Source organism: Bubalus kerabau, chromosome 10, assembly GCF_029407905.1.
Source record: "Bubalus kerabau isolate K-KA32 ecotype Philippines breed swamp buffalo chromosome 10, PCC_UOA_SB_1v2, whole genome shotgun sequence".
In the NCBI taxonomy this organism is placed as follows: Eukaryota; Metazoa; Chordata; class Mammalia; order Artiodactyla; family Bovidae; genus Bubalus; species Bubalus kerabau.
The window spans coordinates 81,622,639-81,639,467 of record NC_073633.1 but is presented as its reverse complement, the minus strand read 5'-3'; the positions used below and the strand labels follow the sequence as shown (position 1 = coordinate 81,639,467).

The 16,829-nt window shown below is 38.4% G+C and overlaps 1 protein-coding gene and 1 long non-coding RNA gene across 2 annotated transcripts; one reads left to right on the top strand and one right to left on the bottom strand.

Annotated features, from left to right (window-relative positions):
* Positions 1 to 4,281: 4,281 nt before the first annotated feature.
* Positions 4,282 to 6,839, bottom strand: HSPA2 (heat shock protein family A (Hsp70) member 2). The gene has a single exon (XM_055538347.1). The coding sequence runs from the start codon at positions 6,675 to 6,677 to the stop codon at positions 4,767 to 4,769; it is 1,911 nt and encodes a 636-aa protein (XP_055394322.1). The 5' UTR covers positions 6,678 to 6,839; the 3' UTR covers positions 4,282 to 4,766.
* Positions 6,840 to 7,202: 363 nt separating this feature from the next.
* On the top strand, positions 7,203 to 16,035 carry LOC129621660 (uncharacterized). Its single transcript, XR_008699586.1, has 4 exons — positions 7,203 to 7,559; positions 8,739 to 8,828; positions 10,255 to 10,345; positions 15,933 to 16,035. It is a non-coding gene; the product is annotated as an uncharacterized LOC129621660 (long non-coding RNA).
* Positions 16,036 to 16,829: the final 794 nt, after the last annotated feature.

The window sequence follows — 16,829 nt, the reverse complement described above, 5'->3', positions numbered from 1 at the left end:
CTGATGGTAAGCAATGCTAAATGACACTATATGACTGGGAATGCCTCATATATTCTTTTGTTTTAGCTCCACAACTTAATTAGCATTAAATAGATGGTCAGTAACTACCTGATTTTATTTTCATATAAACTTATGAATCCCACATTGGTGGGATGATGGATAACACCCATTTACTAGTTGGTTTCTTTTTTTTTTTTTTCGGCTGCACCCTACACACATGTGAGATCTTAGTGCCCCAACCAGGAATTGAATTTGGCACCCCCTACATTGGAAGGTGGAGTTTTAACCACTGGGGAAGTTCCTTGCATAAACTTTACAAACAAGAGCAATAGACACTCCACTGCTTCCCCTTAACCCCACCATCCTAGTCTACTTGGTAACACACAATCACTGTTCACAGTAGTATAAAATTGTAAACACCTAGATTCATGATCCACTCTCTTGAGTCCACTGCTGGTAACTGCTCCAATTGGCTCAGATATAAGGAAACCCACCAGTACACTGGCAATGTTGCTTTGAGGCTATGGCCTTAAGAGGCTGGCTTATTATAAGATGACTCACTTGAAAAGAATTCACCGAAATATCCCAGTCTTCAAAAGCTTTTCTCCAACCTGGGTATTTAACTTTGGGTGGGAACAAGGAGAAATAATGAGTTGAAGCTCCAAAAAGGACCAAGGAAGAACAAGGACTCTGGGTGGTACCCATTTACCACACTTCCAGGCAACCTCTTCAGTTTAGCTAAATGAGTGAAGAAATGCTAATAGAAAACCAAAGATTTTTTATACCTTACCATGTTTAACTTTAGGCTGTCTAATATACAAAACTAAAGGTAAAAATAAAGGAATTGAGAACCCAGAACAATGACCTACATAAAAGTTACATGACAAGTTACCACAGCTGTGCTAGAGGGCCATGTTAATACTTAGAGGAAACCCTGGATAACTCTGAATGTACCATCTTATATTTCTGTGTTACTAGACCCTAACGAAAGAGGGAGTAAAAACTGTTTTTATGACTCTAAATCATTATTTTTAAAGTGACCCACTCATCTAGATTTTCCACCAGTTTTTTTAATGACATTAGAAACTCACAACCTAATATGGAAATATAATTTTCTCTTAAAAAAAAAGTCATGATGCAATGAAGTAGGGGAAAGGTGCTGTCTAAATATTTAATAATTTCAAATGTCCTGTAAGGATTTTTTCTTTTTGGCCTAATTAAGTTCTTAAGATCACAGAACTAAGAGCATATGACATAAAATTAAGTTGACTGTCTCAAATTTTAGGCCCAAGATATTAACTGGGTACTATGCATATTTATACTATGAGAAAATCAGTGGACAGATTTTCAAAATGTTATGGTTCTACTTTTAAAACTAATATATAAGAAACAGCAATACCAGTATTTGAATTAGCAATTCCATTTCTGGTGCTTATTTCTCCAATCTTCAATTCAAACATCCTAATCTGTACTAAAAGGGATGGAGAAAGAGTCTGACTTTTTCACTAGTTTAAGGGAAAAACATTTCAACATTAAATTTTAGAAATACATATATCCTAAAATATTTCCATCCCCAAAGCTGTAAATACTTAAGCTGTAAAAAGAATAAATACTGAGCTCTTCTTGTAAAGATCCGTAATTTTTCTTGAAGGATTTAAACTTTATATCTAATTTTAATGCTTAAGGAAAGTCCTTCAGAACAGTTGTCTCATACATTAAATATACAGAAACAATTGAATATTACTGTTGTTCTATATATATATATCTATATATTCCTTTAGCAATTGTCTTGTGATCATATGGATTTGAGATTCTTTAAAACTTCAGTTCCAGTATTCAAAAGCAAGAGAAATATGCCTCACAACTTTTATAAACTACATCCAATTGAAATACCTTATCATGAGCCCAGTATTTGATGTTCATAAGAGAGACCTTTTGATTTCATCTAGCCAGATTATATTCATGTTTAAGATTATACATAGAATAAAGATTTTTAGTTCTCCTTGACATACAGAATATATTATGTATTTTAATATGCATGCTAAATTTAAAGATGTAAAGAGTACTAGTATCTCCTAATGCACAAGTCAGGTGCATTAACTTCCATTATACATATAAATTAATATGATAAAAAATTTAGTTATCTTGTTTTGAAATTTCATACAACTGAAATACTCAAAACAATTTTGACAGGTGTCTAGATTTATTGCCTCAAAACAGGGACAAATGTTAATCAGACATTCAAGAAAGAAGAAATTAAGTCCCCATTCTGAGAAATGTACTTTTTCAATCCCTAAGCATTCTATACATATTTCATTAGCTGTAGTCATGACCACTAGTCCCTAACATAGTATTACTTTCAAGGGCAAGTGATGTTAATTATTCCTTAAATTGTAATTTAGCCTCATCCTGAACTCAGGTACTTTTTCCATTGTCATTTGACTATGGCTGATCTAACATCTGCTAAAGGGTTCCCATGAGTTATTGAGTTACCAGCTTCAACTGACCCTTGAAACATGAATGGCTACTGTAGTGGCATTTTATCTTAAGCAATATTTAGATCTAGGTAAATTTGAGAAGACAAAATTAAAAGAACTCAAGAGTTTTACAAATTACTTTTCAAAATAACAGAAAATGAAGTATCTACATAGATTGATGTTAATGTTACAGCAAGTTACCAGAGGTCAGGCTATAGGATCAGAGAGATTACCATTTGGCATTTTTCTGATCCTTTAGAAACTAATCTTTTCTAAAATGAGGTCTAAAATGAGTCAAACTAATACCAAACTGCACTTAAAGACCCCATTATACTTTGTATACTTTGAAGTTAGAGCAAGGGATAAACACTCAATATAGAACAAAAGGTTAACAGAATATTATCTTGGTAAAAACTCAGGAGAAATGTCACTCTAAGGCTACTAATTACCAAGGTAACTTGTCAAATATTTATGCAATGCTATCTGCAGTCAATGAAATATCCTTAATGCTTCTTTGCTGAAAACTTTCCACTCCGGCAACAGCACTGAAAAACTCAAGTTATGTTCACCTTTCAGAGTGTAAGGAACAACTATCTTTTTCAAAAATGTTTATTTTGAAGCAATTTTACAACTGCCTTTTTATCTCCTCCCACCCACCCAAATGCGACTTGTTAAAAGAAAAAAATTCTATGTACAAAGAGTCAGCTCTTACATGAGAGGACTGTGACTGAAGCTCAATATTTTTAGGCTATTTTGTTCTCTAGTTTTTATATTTCAAAAATTCCTCTCTCTGCTTGATATGGAAGAGTCCACTACTAAGTTTAAAATTAGCTTTTATATATGTCACTGTTATGAATAACATGAAGTAAATCTACATCACCTGGAAGGGGATATTAAATTGTCTGTATGGTGAAAACATTAGATTAACTATGCATTTTCCAATCAGCTTTACTGAATTTCTTCCAAATTCTCCTTAAAGAGAATAAATCAGTACAAAGCAGATGAGTCAGTCCACTAAAATATAAACATGAACTCCCTTCTTCCAAGGATGTGGATTTTTAAAATTTAAGCCCAGGACAGTGGATTTCAAAGGGTTATATTTCTATCTGTAATAATCTCAAATTGGAAATATTGGAAAATGAACAAGTTGCATATTGACAAAATACAGGACTATATTGCAGTTTATCTTTTAAAAAAAGAAATACATTCTAGTGATTTAAGGCAGGTATTGAAAAAGCACTATGATCGTCAAATCAGAACAACAACAAAAAACTATTATCTTCCTTTACCATCCAAGTAATTTAAGTGCTGAAAACATATATTTTTTAATTTGCCATATGCCCAGAATTTGAACTGTTTTACTAGAAAAAGTTAACAAAAGTTTGACTGAATTTGGACTCAATATTAAGTGGCTTTAACTTTTGTCTGTTGGATCTTGTTTCAGACACCTGTATGCAGCAGAAAGCAAACTTGTTTCATATTAGGTTATTTTCAGAAGACAACTCCTTTTGTTTACAGAAAGAATCTTTTTGTACTTAACCTTGGAATACAGCTTGTATTTTGCTGGAATATTCAGGTGGATTTTCACTTGAACATTTATGCCAACTCTGGTTTCTGTATTAAAAGGAGGGTAAAGTTTACCCAGATCTTCTCCCTTTAAGTTGCTGGTAATTCAAAGCAGGAAACTCATCTGAGAATTAGATAAGATTGAGTTAGACAAATTTCACCCTATACTTATACCTTAAAGACATACATGGGTAAAACAGTAAAAAAAAAAACAAAATTAAAAACTCCAAGACAGTAATTTTTAGATCAATTTCAGCTTTTTACTTTTAAATCTGTATTTATGTGTTTGCAAAAAGTATGCTTTCCTTAACATTACTGCAATGTTCACCTTTCTCTTCAAGTAGTACATACAAATAAGCAATTCAAGCTTCTATGTAGTTTACTGTTACCAAACTTCTACAGAAACTGTGTGAAAACTTCAGGTTTCCCCTCTCAAATCTCCATGCACAAACTAAGCTAACCAAAAAACGTTCAAGTCAGCAAACAAGCAAAATGCATTAAAGAGATACCTCAAATAATGTTTCTAAAAAATCAAACTTTAGAACTAATCTTTTATCATTCAACTAAGTTGTTGCACCTTTCCTTTCATATGCATACACCGGTTAAACACTTCCAATAATAGATCTCGTATTTGGCACAAGGACATTTCAAAGAAGAAACAGAAACAAAAGGAAAAAGAAAATAGAAAGGAAAAGAGGTTTTTACGCTGTCTTGAGTGCAGGTTTAGTCCACTTCCTCGATGGTCGGTCCCCCAGATGCTCCTGAACCGCCGCCGCCGCCAGGGCCACCTTGGTATAGTTTGCTGATGATGGGGTTGCACACTCTTTCGAGCTCTTTCTGCTTGTGTTCATACTCATCTTTTTCCGCCATCTGGTTCCGGTCGAGCCAGTTGATCACCTCCTGACACTTGTCGAGAATCTTGTTTTTGTCCTGATCGCTAATTTTGCCCCTCAGTTTCTCGTCTTCCACCGTCTGCTTGATGTTGTAGGTATAGGACTCCACAGCGTTTTTGGCGGCTACTCGGTCGCGATTGGCCTCATCTTCCGACTTGTACCGCTCCGCCTCCTGCACCATCCGGTCAATGTCATCCTTGCTCAGACGACCCTTGTCGTTGGTAATGGTGATTTTGTTTTCTTTACCGGTGCTCTTGTCGGCGGCGGTGACGTTGAGGATGCCATTGGCGTCGATGTCGAAGGTGACCTCGATCTGGGGGACCCCGCGGGGCGCTGGGGGGATCCCGGTCAGGTCGAACTTGCCCAACAGGTTATTGTCCTTGGTCATGGCCCGTTCGCCCTCGTACACCTGCACCAGCACGCTGCTCTGGTTGTCTGAGTATGTGGTGAAGGTCTGCGTCTGCTTGGTGGGGATCGTGGTGTTCCTTTTGATGAGCGGAGTCATGACGCCGCCAGCCGTCTCGATGCCCAGGGACAACGGGGTCACGTCGAGTAGCAGCAGGTCCTGTACGTTCTCTGACTTGTCCCCGATGAGAATGGCCGCCTGCACCGCGGCTCCGTAGGCCACCGCCTCGTCGGGGTTGATGCTCTTGTTGAGCTCCTTGCCATTGAAGAAATCCTGCAGCAGCTTCTGGATCTTGGGGATGCGAGTGGAGCCGCCCACCAGCACGATCTCCTGGATCTGGCCCTTGTCCAGCTTGGCATCGCGCAGAGCCTTCTCCACCGGCTCCAGGGTCCCGCGGAAAAGGTCGGCGTTGAGCTCCTCGAAGCGAGCGCGGGTGATGGACGTGTAGAAATCCACGCCCTCGTAGAGCGAGTCGATCTCGATGCTGGCCTGCGTGGACGAGCTCAGGGTGCGCTTGGCACGCTCGCAGGCGGTGCGGAGTCGCCGCACCGCGCGCTTGTTGGGTGCAATGTCCTTCTTGTGCTTGCGTTTGAACTCCTCCGCCAGGTGGCTCACCATGCGGTTATCGAAGTCCTCCCCGCCCAGATGAGTGTCGCCAGCCGTGGACTTCACCTCGAAGATGCCGTCCTCGATGGTCAGGATGGACACGTCGAAGGTGCCGCCGCCCAGGTCGAAAATGAGCACGTTCTTCTCGCCTCCCGCGCAGCCCTTCTTGTCCAGGCCGTAGGCAATGGCCGCCGCCGTGGGCTCGTTGATGATGCGCAGCACGTTGAGGCCCGTAATGGTGCCCGCGTCCTTGGTGGCCTGGCGCTGCGAGTCATTGAAATAGGCCGGGACGGTGATGACCGCGCTCTGCACCTTGCCCCCCAGGTAGGCTTCGGCGATCTCCTTCATTTTAGTGAGGACCATGGAGGAGATCTCCTCGGGGAAGAAGGTCTTGATCTCTCCTTTGTACTCCACCTGTACTTTGGGCTTCCCTCCCTCGCTCACCACCCGGAACGGCCAGTGTTTCATGTCTGACTGCACTGTGGCGTCCTCGAACTTCCGACCAATCAGCCTCTTGGCGTCGAAGATGGTGTTGGTGGGGTTCATGGCCACCTGGTTCTTGGCTGCATCGCCGATGAGGCGCTCGGTGTCGGTGAAGGCCACGTAGCTGGGGGTGGTACGGTTGCCCTGGTCGTTGGCGATGATCTCCACTTTGCCATGTTGGAAGACCCCCACGCACGAATAGGTGGTGCCCAGATCGATGCCAATAGCCGGGCCGCGGGCAGACATCCTGACTGAAAGACAGGCAAGCGACGTTAGACGAGAACACCTGGGGCAGAAAATCTGCGGCCTCAACTAACGGTCACCTAGCACCAGACTCCGCGAACGCAACAAGCGTCTCTCACTCCCCTCGCTCGGCTCCCCACTCTTATAGTCGCCTCCCCGCCGCCTTTTGGAAACTCTCGGAGCCAATCCGCTCTCGGGACCGCCCGCCACAGGCTTGCCGGGATCGGAGTGACCTGCCTGAGGCCCAACAGACTTCTAGATGGATAAGGGGCGGGACTCCGGGGCGCGCTAGGACGCGAGGGGCGGCCGTTATGCAAATGAGACCCCTCCCACGTGCCCGAGGCGGCCCGCAGTCTCCGCGGCCCCCGAGCGGCCTGCAGCTCGGGGGCGTTAGGCTCGCGCCTCAGGCCAGGTGTACGCGCTTTTTCTCAATTTTCACCTTCCCTGAGGCAGGATTCGTCGACGTCCGTTGGATTGGCAGGGCAAGAAGCCAATGAATAGCGCGAATTCCCAAGCAGGGCGGGAGAAAAGGATTGGGGCGTGGCGCTGGGAGGAGTCGCGGAAGCAGAACCGGGAAGAGGGAGCCACCTAGTCTGTTCGCTCAGTTCTTAAATCCTGAAATGTCGGTCAATTACTAATGTCTCGGCCAACCTAGCTCGCTGGGGCGGGGCAATTCGTTCTGAGCTTGTGGCAGCAAAGAACTAGGGCCAGAGCTGGCTTTTTTCTTCTGCCCGCTTGTGGGCGTTGGCTTGGCGGGGCCTGGGCGTGAGGGCGGCTATGGCCCAAGGGAGGAGGACCTGGGTGGAGGACCGCGGAAGATGAAGTTTCTAGGACGGGCCGTCGGCCTCCTGTAATTTAATTTTGCGTGCTTCGCAGCGTCTTGGTGTGAGCTCTGGATATCTTATCTGGCGGCGCGGGCAGCAGGAGACCGGGAGAGCTACGGGAGAGGCTGACCATTTTTCCCTGCGCGCGGCGGCCTAGAGAGTGGGAGGGAGGCATGGGCGTGGTTGCATTGCAACTCGTCCCCTTTCTTGACCTCACTTTCCGTTTTCCCTACTTGTCTTACTTAACCCCTTTAAGCTTCCTAGTTTCATCTCCATGTTCTCTCGCCACTGCTTTTGTTATTTTCCGTTTCAAGTGCTTTATCCGCCGCTTTGAGTTCTCCGGGAAGCCTGTAGTCAAACCACACACGTTGAAGTATCATAAAATAACCCGGTCTCACGCCTCTCAGGATTCTCTTAACCCAGGCGGTCGTAAACTCAGCTGAGTGAGAACTCTCAGAGTAGGTAGAAAGGAGCGCAATTCATTATGTCGTGTTTTAAGAGGAATATGGGATAGGTGATAGAAGCAGGCTGCTATAAATGGGCTCCGGAAGGAAGACAGTAACAAAACAACAGTAACACTTCACCTTATGTGGGGAAGCTGGAGACATTGATTCAGCTTTAACAAGTCCCAGGATGTGAGAGTAAGACGACGAGTGCAATAGTGTGTCTTTATGAGGTTGACAGCTCAATAGAGGTAAAAATAGCTCAAGAGAAGTGCTATGGGGAACACAAAGGAGGGAGCACATCCAGTCGGGAAACTAATGTTCCCGAGGGCTTCCTGTAAGAGGTGACATGCCAGCCTCTGACCTTTGACATTCTTTGCATGGGTTGTAGCATGGGCAAAGATGAGAGCAGTGTGTGCTGGGGGCAACTACAAGTTGAAGGTTGGTGTCAGTACATGAGGAGGGATACAAACAAGAAATAGTCTTTTCAGTTGGACGGGATATGCCATGATCTTTTCCCTGAGGCTATGGGGCCGTGGAGAGAAACATCTTTTGAAGGAAGTTAATGTATGGTTCATATTCAAGTTCTTTGAGACAGTGCTGGAGAAAAGCTTTTGAGAGAAACAAGTTATCTATAATTTAAAAAATAACGTTGACAGAATCCTATGAAGTTAACCAATGGATATTTAAGTTTCTTTTATCTAGTTGTGTATGTAATTTCCAATTTTTAAAAGTACATTTACTGTTAATTTGTTAATCTCATTTCACAATTCCCATCTCTTTTTCCATTAAAGAAGTTAAGGAAAAAATTTGAACTAGGAAAACTTTTTTAAAAATTAGGAATATAAGGATCAAACCAAAAATTTCTATCGAAGTTGCCTTAAATGGTAAGTACAGATTTCTTGATTTTATTCTTAGAAATTCTTGCCTTTCGTGCAGTTGGAGAGCAATACACAGTCTTTATAGAACTAATATGTGATTTAGAGATAGGGCCCAACTACAACTGAAAGCAGAAGAGAACTGTGAGAAACACTGACTCTTCAGATCTGTTGTATTCAGTCCTCACACACCTCAAACAAAGCAAGATTGTGAAAAAGCAGACATGTCAATTCTTACACACAAAAACCAAAATTAGAGCTTCAGAAGGGAGAGGTTTTTTTGTATAGTAACTATGTACTATCTCTCTGCACAGTTATTACATCTTGCCATCTAACTACCACATTCATCATTAATACAACTTTCTGAAACCACAGTAGCAATTTTGTCTGTATTTTCATTAGCTGTATGTTTTTTTTCTGCTCTAACTTTTCACTCAGTAAATTGATGTTTCATAAGTTTCATACTTTAAATGGCATCCTGAGCTTGTCCCAAAAAGACACAGTATATGAAATAAATTTTTGCAGTTCTGGAGCATTATCATATACTGACCTTTCTTGGATTTTTAAATATTTCTCCTCATTTGTATTAAAATTTTTTTTTCTATTTTATGATTGTGGCTCATAGTTCCTTAAACTTGTGGCACATTAAAAATGATCAAACTTAGCAAACTTGAAATGATATTCATCAACCTCAGTAATGGTGTGGCAAAACAGGTAAAGCCCTACCTACCGGTGGGAATGTAAATTAGTACAGTCTTTCTGGAGGACTGTGTGACAATATTTTTTCTTTACCTTAAATATGACCTTACCCTTCATTTAGCATTACTCTGTGGGATTTATCTTAAGGAAATAATGGAGCATGTAGGTATATTATTTATGATAACAGTGATAAAGGGGAAATGGCTTAAATATCTGACAATAAGAAATAATTATTTGACCTATAGTCATGAATTAAACGGAGAAGACAATGGCACCCCACTCCAGTACTCTTGCCTGGAAAATCCCATGGATGGAGGAGCCTGGTAGGCTGCAGTCCATGGGTCGCTAAGAGTCGGATACGGCTGAGCGACTTCACTTTCGCTTTTTCATTTTCATACATTGGAGAAGGAAATGGCAACCCACTCCAGTATTCTTGCCTGGAGAATCCCAGGGGCAGGAGAGCCTGGTGGGCTGGCTGTCTATGGGGTCACACAGAGTCGGACACGACTGAAGTGACTTAGCAGGTAGCAGGTAGCATGAATTAAAAATTGTTTACAGGATTTTTAATGACACAGGAAAATGTTCTTGGTATAGTTAAGTGGAAAAATTAGATACAACAGTTTTGTATTATCTTATCCTCTGTGTAGGATAATCATATATATGAGAATTGCATCAAAATTAGTTATCTCTAGAGGGTAGGATTATCAGTAATTTTTCTAAATTTTCTTTTTTACAGATGATTTTTAAAGCTTGGCTATCAGCATTCAACTGAAATACAATTCACTAATCCTACTATTTATGTAGAAATTACTACTGATTTTCAACAGGTGAGATCTGTTTGGCAGATTATAAATACTAGGGTGTTTGAAAATATTTTTAAAATCCAAAGACTGAGATTTTACAGTCTGGATAAAACAAAACCTATATGTGTGTCAGATTTTCTCTGATGAACTCCCTAAATCCAGAAGAGTACCTGGAACACAGTAGTAATTCACTTGTTCAGTGTTTATTAAAAGTGACCTGAGACATTAAAAACTGGAAATAATAACTTCACTTTTTCCCTGTATAAGTGGACGATTCTTTGCTTGCCTCTTACATTTCTGTACTAAATAATACTGCAGAGACCAAAAATTGAAACAAATTCACATCTGAAAATACTTGTACCTAGAGATACAAAGATGAATAAGATGAGGTCTAAAACTGTGTGCTTGTGGTAGTAAGGCCTACCCTAAGGAGATTACCTGAGCAAGAATACATTTTTTCCAGAATTACTAGTAAAGAAATTTATGGATATTCTGAAACCCTCTCATTCCCTACCCAGGCACCACCTTCATAAAGGTTGTGGATTGAAAAGGTAATGTTGCCCTGAAGAGAGGAGTGGAGTCAGTAGCAGCCTATAATTTGAGAACCTATCAGCAAACTGGAGTTCAACTTCTTATTATATTTAAGATCTCTATGAATACTGCCATTTTATAATTCTTTGGATGTACCCAGTCCCAAAACATTTCTCCAATCACCTGTTACTAAAATTTCACCATCTGTTTCTTTGAATCTTGAAAAACTCAAGTCTTTAAAAGTTCTATTTGAATTGTAGATACACAGTAATTGGAATACGACATTACTTTGCCTTGTATGGAAGGCTAGGGCTCCCAAACCTGGAAGAGAGACTTTTCTAGAAAAGTGAATCTGTGTAATAGCAGACAAATTGTACCTTCTTCAGTTTTGTAGAGTGCTAACCTCGAAGACAAGACTCTTGTAGAATTCAATGAAATAATTTAAAAGAAGTAAAAGTAAAAGTCGCTTAATTGTGCTGGCTCTTTGCGACCCCATGGACTATACAGTCCATAAATTTCTCTAGGCCAGAATACTCGAGTGGCTAGCCTTTCCCTTCTCCAGGGGATCTTCCCAACCCAGGGATGGAACCCAGGTCTCCTGCATTACAGGCGAATGTATAGCATTGCTGATCACTTGAAAAAAGAAAAACAATTTTTTAAACTCTCAAACGGAAATTTAACAAAATGAACTACATTGATAAGGTAGCTATTTCTCTGAATAAATTGTTATTTTGAGAAATAGATTAACGCTCTAAAAGAACTAAATACTATGTCAGTTAATTTTTATAAATAATTACCTATTTTTATATTATGAGGAAACCTAATTTGTTACCATCTGTTTGCCATGAGATAGTACTTTTCTAGTCATTCTGTATTGAAAGAAACCAGAATTTGGAAATAAGAATTTTAGTTAATTCTTTGTGTACTTCTTAAGGTGCTCAGGAATACTATAATTAGCTATATCAGATACTTTATTATTCTGGTATTATAGAATGAAAGGAACAGATAACTTTTCAGCCAAATAATTTTTTAAAAAGAGCAAGGTTAGAAAAGTACAGTATAAAAAAAGTAATATAAAGACATTTTAAATTCTGAACATAGAGGAGGAAATTTTATTAAATAAAGCGTGGATTAAAAAATGTAACAAAAATTCTCTATGTAACCCAGTATTCCATTTTATACTAATATACAGAAAGTAGTCACATTATAGAATGCACTTATATCATTTATAATTATTATAATTTATTACATTTGTAGTTTAGTACAGTCAAAATTTAAGTCATATTTCTCCTGTAAATCTAATTCCACCAGTAATCAAAAATTGTTGAGTTTCTACTATATTGATCTAGCACCTTGAATTATTGATAGTATTCTTTTATCTTTACTGTTTTCTATTTACTTGTTAGAAGTCTGCAGTTCTATATACTTGTTCATATTTCTAGAAGAAACTGGCTATAGTTTTTGGTTTTTAGACTGTAACACTTCTCTAAGTTTATTTATTTCTCTTAAAGCAGATGAATTCTTATGAATTTGAAGTCTTTAGTGGATTTCTCATCTCTCTTCTCACCCCTGTACCCAGTATCACATTTTAATTAACTTTTTCTGATTTTTAGTTAGTCTAATTATTAGAATATTCATGTTATTATCCTGCTTTATATCTAGAGATGTTAAATGACTTAAATTCTGCATCTGCTCTTAAATATGCTCTTAAGTTAGATGTCTTTATGCAACTCCCTATTAAAACATTTGAAAGCATTGGCATAAAAACAAAATAACCATTTCTGAATATATACATCTTAATATTGCAGATGAAACAATAATGATTATGATGATGATATTGAGTTGACTATGCAGTTAGCCAAAACTACAAATATATTCACAATATGCAAATAATATGGCTGTAAGATTAATATGGTTGAGAAAGGTATGTATATGTATCTTCAGGTTAAAATATCATCAAACATTTCATTTTCCCATGAAAGCTTTTTTAAACATGTTAACAGTTGTTTCATTCAATACTTAGTTGAATTTTGTCTTGAAATTTGAAAACTGAGAAGCATGGTATTATGTATTAATACCAAGAATAAATGTTTAACAGAAGCTTATTCTGCCTATTAGGTTACATTGCTAAATTGAGAAGAAAATGTGACTTGATACATTCTTCTTGGTTGTCTGTGATCTGTGAATATATACCACCATGGAAGTAATACCACTTCTGTTTTTTCTTAAAGCAACAGACTTAAAAGGGAGCCTCATTAATATTAATAATCAAGATTTGTGACTGGTATATACAGTGAAAAAAAGAAAGGCAAATGTCACATTACACTAAGCAATAACTAGATTATCTTGTTAAAATATTGGTCTTACACGTAACGTCGTCTTCTTTGTACCCACATCTTTTTATTTATAACCTAAACTACAGATTTGGGATATAATTTTTGAAACTAACTACATTTCATGATATATAAATTGTAATTTAAGTTTAGAATTATATGTGTTTACACAGATAGGTGATTATCTTACTTTATAATGTATTTCTAGTAGCCTAACAAGCCCTTTTATTTTAGGAGGGGCTCTTGAAGATAATTAGCATGTAAAGTTTCATTTCAGTGTAGTTTAATCACTGATGTTGTTGTTTTCTTTAGCAGATTTTTTTTACAAATAATAGAGTCACTGTGAATCGATTTTGTCACAACAAAGTGATTCCAAAGTGATCTTTACTGAGTTTTCTTGGATCCTTGCAACTGGAACTTTTGGGGTTGATGAGGTTTGTCAGAAGACAGAAAAGATGGTGTCACTTCAGATCTGAAATTCCTGGGTCTGGACTTAAAGATTATCTGTTGATGATTGATTCTTCCCCATGTCCTCTCCAAATTCAGATCTCACTTCTCCAGAGGTTTAGAAGGCCCTATTTGACCACTGCCACACAGAAAAAGACAAAACTCAAGAAAAATAATATTGCAAGTTGACTGCTCTACAAGATACAACATAAATCTTAGGTCAGAATTTCATGACTTTTGGCACCAGGCCAGCACACTGGTAATTGAACAAAAAATGAGAACAAAAGCACAGATCCTAAAACTTAGATTTAACTTCTTCCCGAATGTAATTCACTATACCCTTTAAATATAAGGTATTCTTTTCACCAATATAATTTTTCAGCTATTGGGGCAACTTTTTCTTACAAGGGCTAACAAAGAATGGGTAGGACTCATAAATATGAAACAAAGAGGAGGATAGTCAGGTAAAGTAGGGAGGAAGGAAGCAGTTAAAAAGTATTTTCCTTCAAATAAAATAATTTTACAATGTACTTGTTAATAGCAAATCTCTGAATGAAACATACATCTAACAAGTTCATGTTCTTTTTATGAGTGCCTTCAGCCATCAGGCTAACATTGTTCTCTTCAAAGATTGTTTTACACTCTGCAAATGGAAATAAAGTACACCCACACACAAAAAGGAGTGTTCCTTCAAATTCCTATATTCATAGCACTCCTAACCTGCCCCAATGATTCTGGGTAGAATTTTATTTTTTGCAGCAATGATTTGCCCTAATTTTGTAATAAAAGAAATTTTTTATTTTTTCCACATCAAGGAACACATAAGCATTTGAAAGAAACAGTGACTTTCATAATAGAGATGTTTATATTTCTGTCATCTAAAAATGAGCTCTGTTGATTCTGCCATAAGGAATTGGTTTAAGTAGAAAAAAAACAACATAGTAACTTTCTAAATAAAGCTTAACTGGGATTCATGAGATGTCTACCCATTCTTTTCTCAAATAGGTAAGTACAAAGTTATTCAAATGTTCCCACATAAAATTACTACTATTCCTGACTCATGAAGTCATGTTTTTTTACATTTTTGTCATCCTTCAGTCCTAGAGTTTCCTGTGATTTTTTACTTATTACAGTGGTGATTAGTACATTGATACATTTAATTTAGAGGCAAGTACTCAATTATAATCTTCATACAGTCTTTTTCTTGCCAGCAAGATGATTAAAAAAAATTATAAATGGCTTCCTGCCCACTAGTGATCTGTGGTGGAATTTGATAGAAAAGATGAACAATTTTGTCACTAATAATGGACCTTAGTGATTTGGTTCTCCTAAATATAGTAAGGGAGCAACTTAAATGAATTTAACTTCTAAATGCTAAGTCAACTAAGCATATGCATATGTGTTATTAAACTAGTTTAAAATTAGCATGAATTTATAAGCTGCTATTGTCATTTAGTTTATATTTACCAATATTTAGAGACACAAACATTCTAAATCCTTGCACTTTCGCCTCTTGCCAGCATATAAATTTATAAGTAGCTAAATTTCACTTGGTCTAGACTCAACCCATATGTTGGAGCCTTCCTGGTGGCTCAGTAGTAAAGAATCCGCCTGCCGATGCAAGAGACACTGCCTCAATCCCTGGTTCAGGAAGATCCCCTGGAGAAGGAAATGGCAACCCACTCCAGTATTCTTGCCTGGGAAATCCCATGGACAGAGGAGCCAGGAGGGCTACAGTCCATGGGGTCACAAAAGAGTCATGATTTAGGGACTAAACAGCAACAACCCTTGTTACCAAGGAATAAGTCCTTGAGTTTGATAGAAGGCAATGAAAGTGGGCCACCTAAAAGATTATATATTTTGTATGGAATCTTCACCATCTTCTTCTTCTAGTCTCACCTTTTAAAAAAAATAACATTTGGCAGATGGTAGAGATCATTAAAGTAGTAGGCTTTGTTAAGTAACAGTAAAACCTATTGTATAGCTTTTAGAAATCAGGCAATAGATGCATGAAATTAAAATCGATTAGATGGGGAGGGATGTTGTTTCACTTAAACCAGTAGACTATTCCATTTCTTAAAAGTTTGCTGCTAGGTTAGGGTGGATATACAATTGTTTCCGGAAATTATCTTTCATTTCTTTTACAAGTAAGATTGTAAGCTTACACTAGAAATACATAGATACTTTTGGTAAATTGAATTACAAATGGCTAGAATAATTTGTTTTTAGACAGACTTAGATTAATCTGTAAACTTCAATCCTTACAAAATGATAATTAGGGATTTTGTTTTGTTTTTTAGCCAAAAAAATGAAGAATTTCTTATCCACATCACCTGCTAAGGCAAAAGAGGAAAACATTCTGGGGTCCTGATTTGAGGGGGGGCACAATGGAGGTTTTCAAATGATTTATCACATAACCAATAAAAGGAAATGCTGACTGGTCAGAGAGGTTAAAACATAACAATCATAACAGAGGCAAAACATCACAGAGGTAGAAATATAAAGGAAAATTAAAACAAGAGTATTTAATATTCATTTCTAAAACATCATTCTGAATGATCTACTCAAATAAAAATGTTTTGCTTCTGACTGATATATTTTCACATTATGCAATATGTTCATTTAGGTACCACTATTACCAGCTATCTTACCAGGCACAGTAGATGACAGATGATGAACAAGGAGCACAGAATCTCCTAGGAGCTTTGTCATACGTGTTACCTGAACTGAAAAGGCTTTTCTTTGTACTTCTTGGTAAAGTATGTTGCTTAATGGTTAAGTACAGGAATGTAGGAATCAAATAGGCTTAGCTTCAAATTTCAGTGCTAGTATTTAGCTTCTGTATGCTCTCAGGAAAAAGACTCAGTCTCACTGAACCTCAGTCCCCCATCTGGAAAATTATTGATAGAATACTTACCTCATAAGGCCATGACGATTCATTAAAATTACATCTGTATCAAGTGTTTAGCAGAGTACAAAGAGTGTTAATGAAGTGGATGATGGGATTACTGAGAGCCCTGGGATGGGTAGTTCATAGACTTCCAAATCTGGGCCACAAATTCTAACACCAAATCTAACTTTACTTGCTTCAGTTCCCTGGCATTCATTCTATCACCTTGTTTACTGCACCTCAGGTATCAGGAGATGGGAGACATTCCACAAAGGTATGTTCCCACAGAGCCTTTTGGTATCCTGGG

Bases quoted from the DNA above. Each gene is read 5' to 3' on its own strand.
- HSPA2 (XM_055538347.1), bottom strand. From the start codon at position 6,677: ATGTCTGCCCGCGGCCCGGCTATTGGCATCGATCTGGGCACCACCTAT.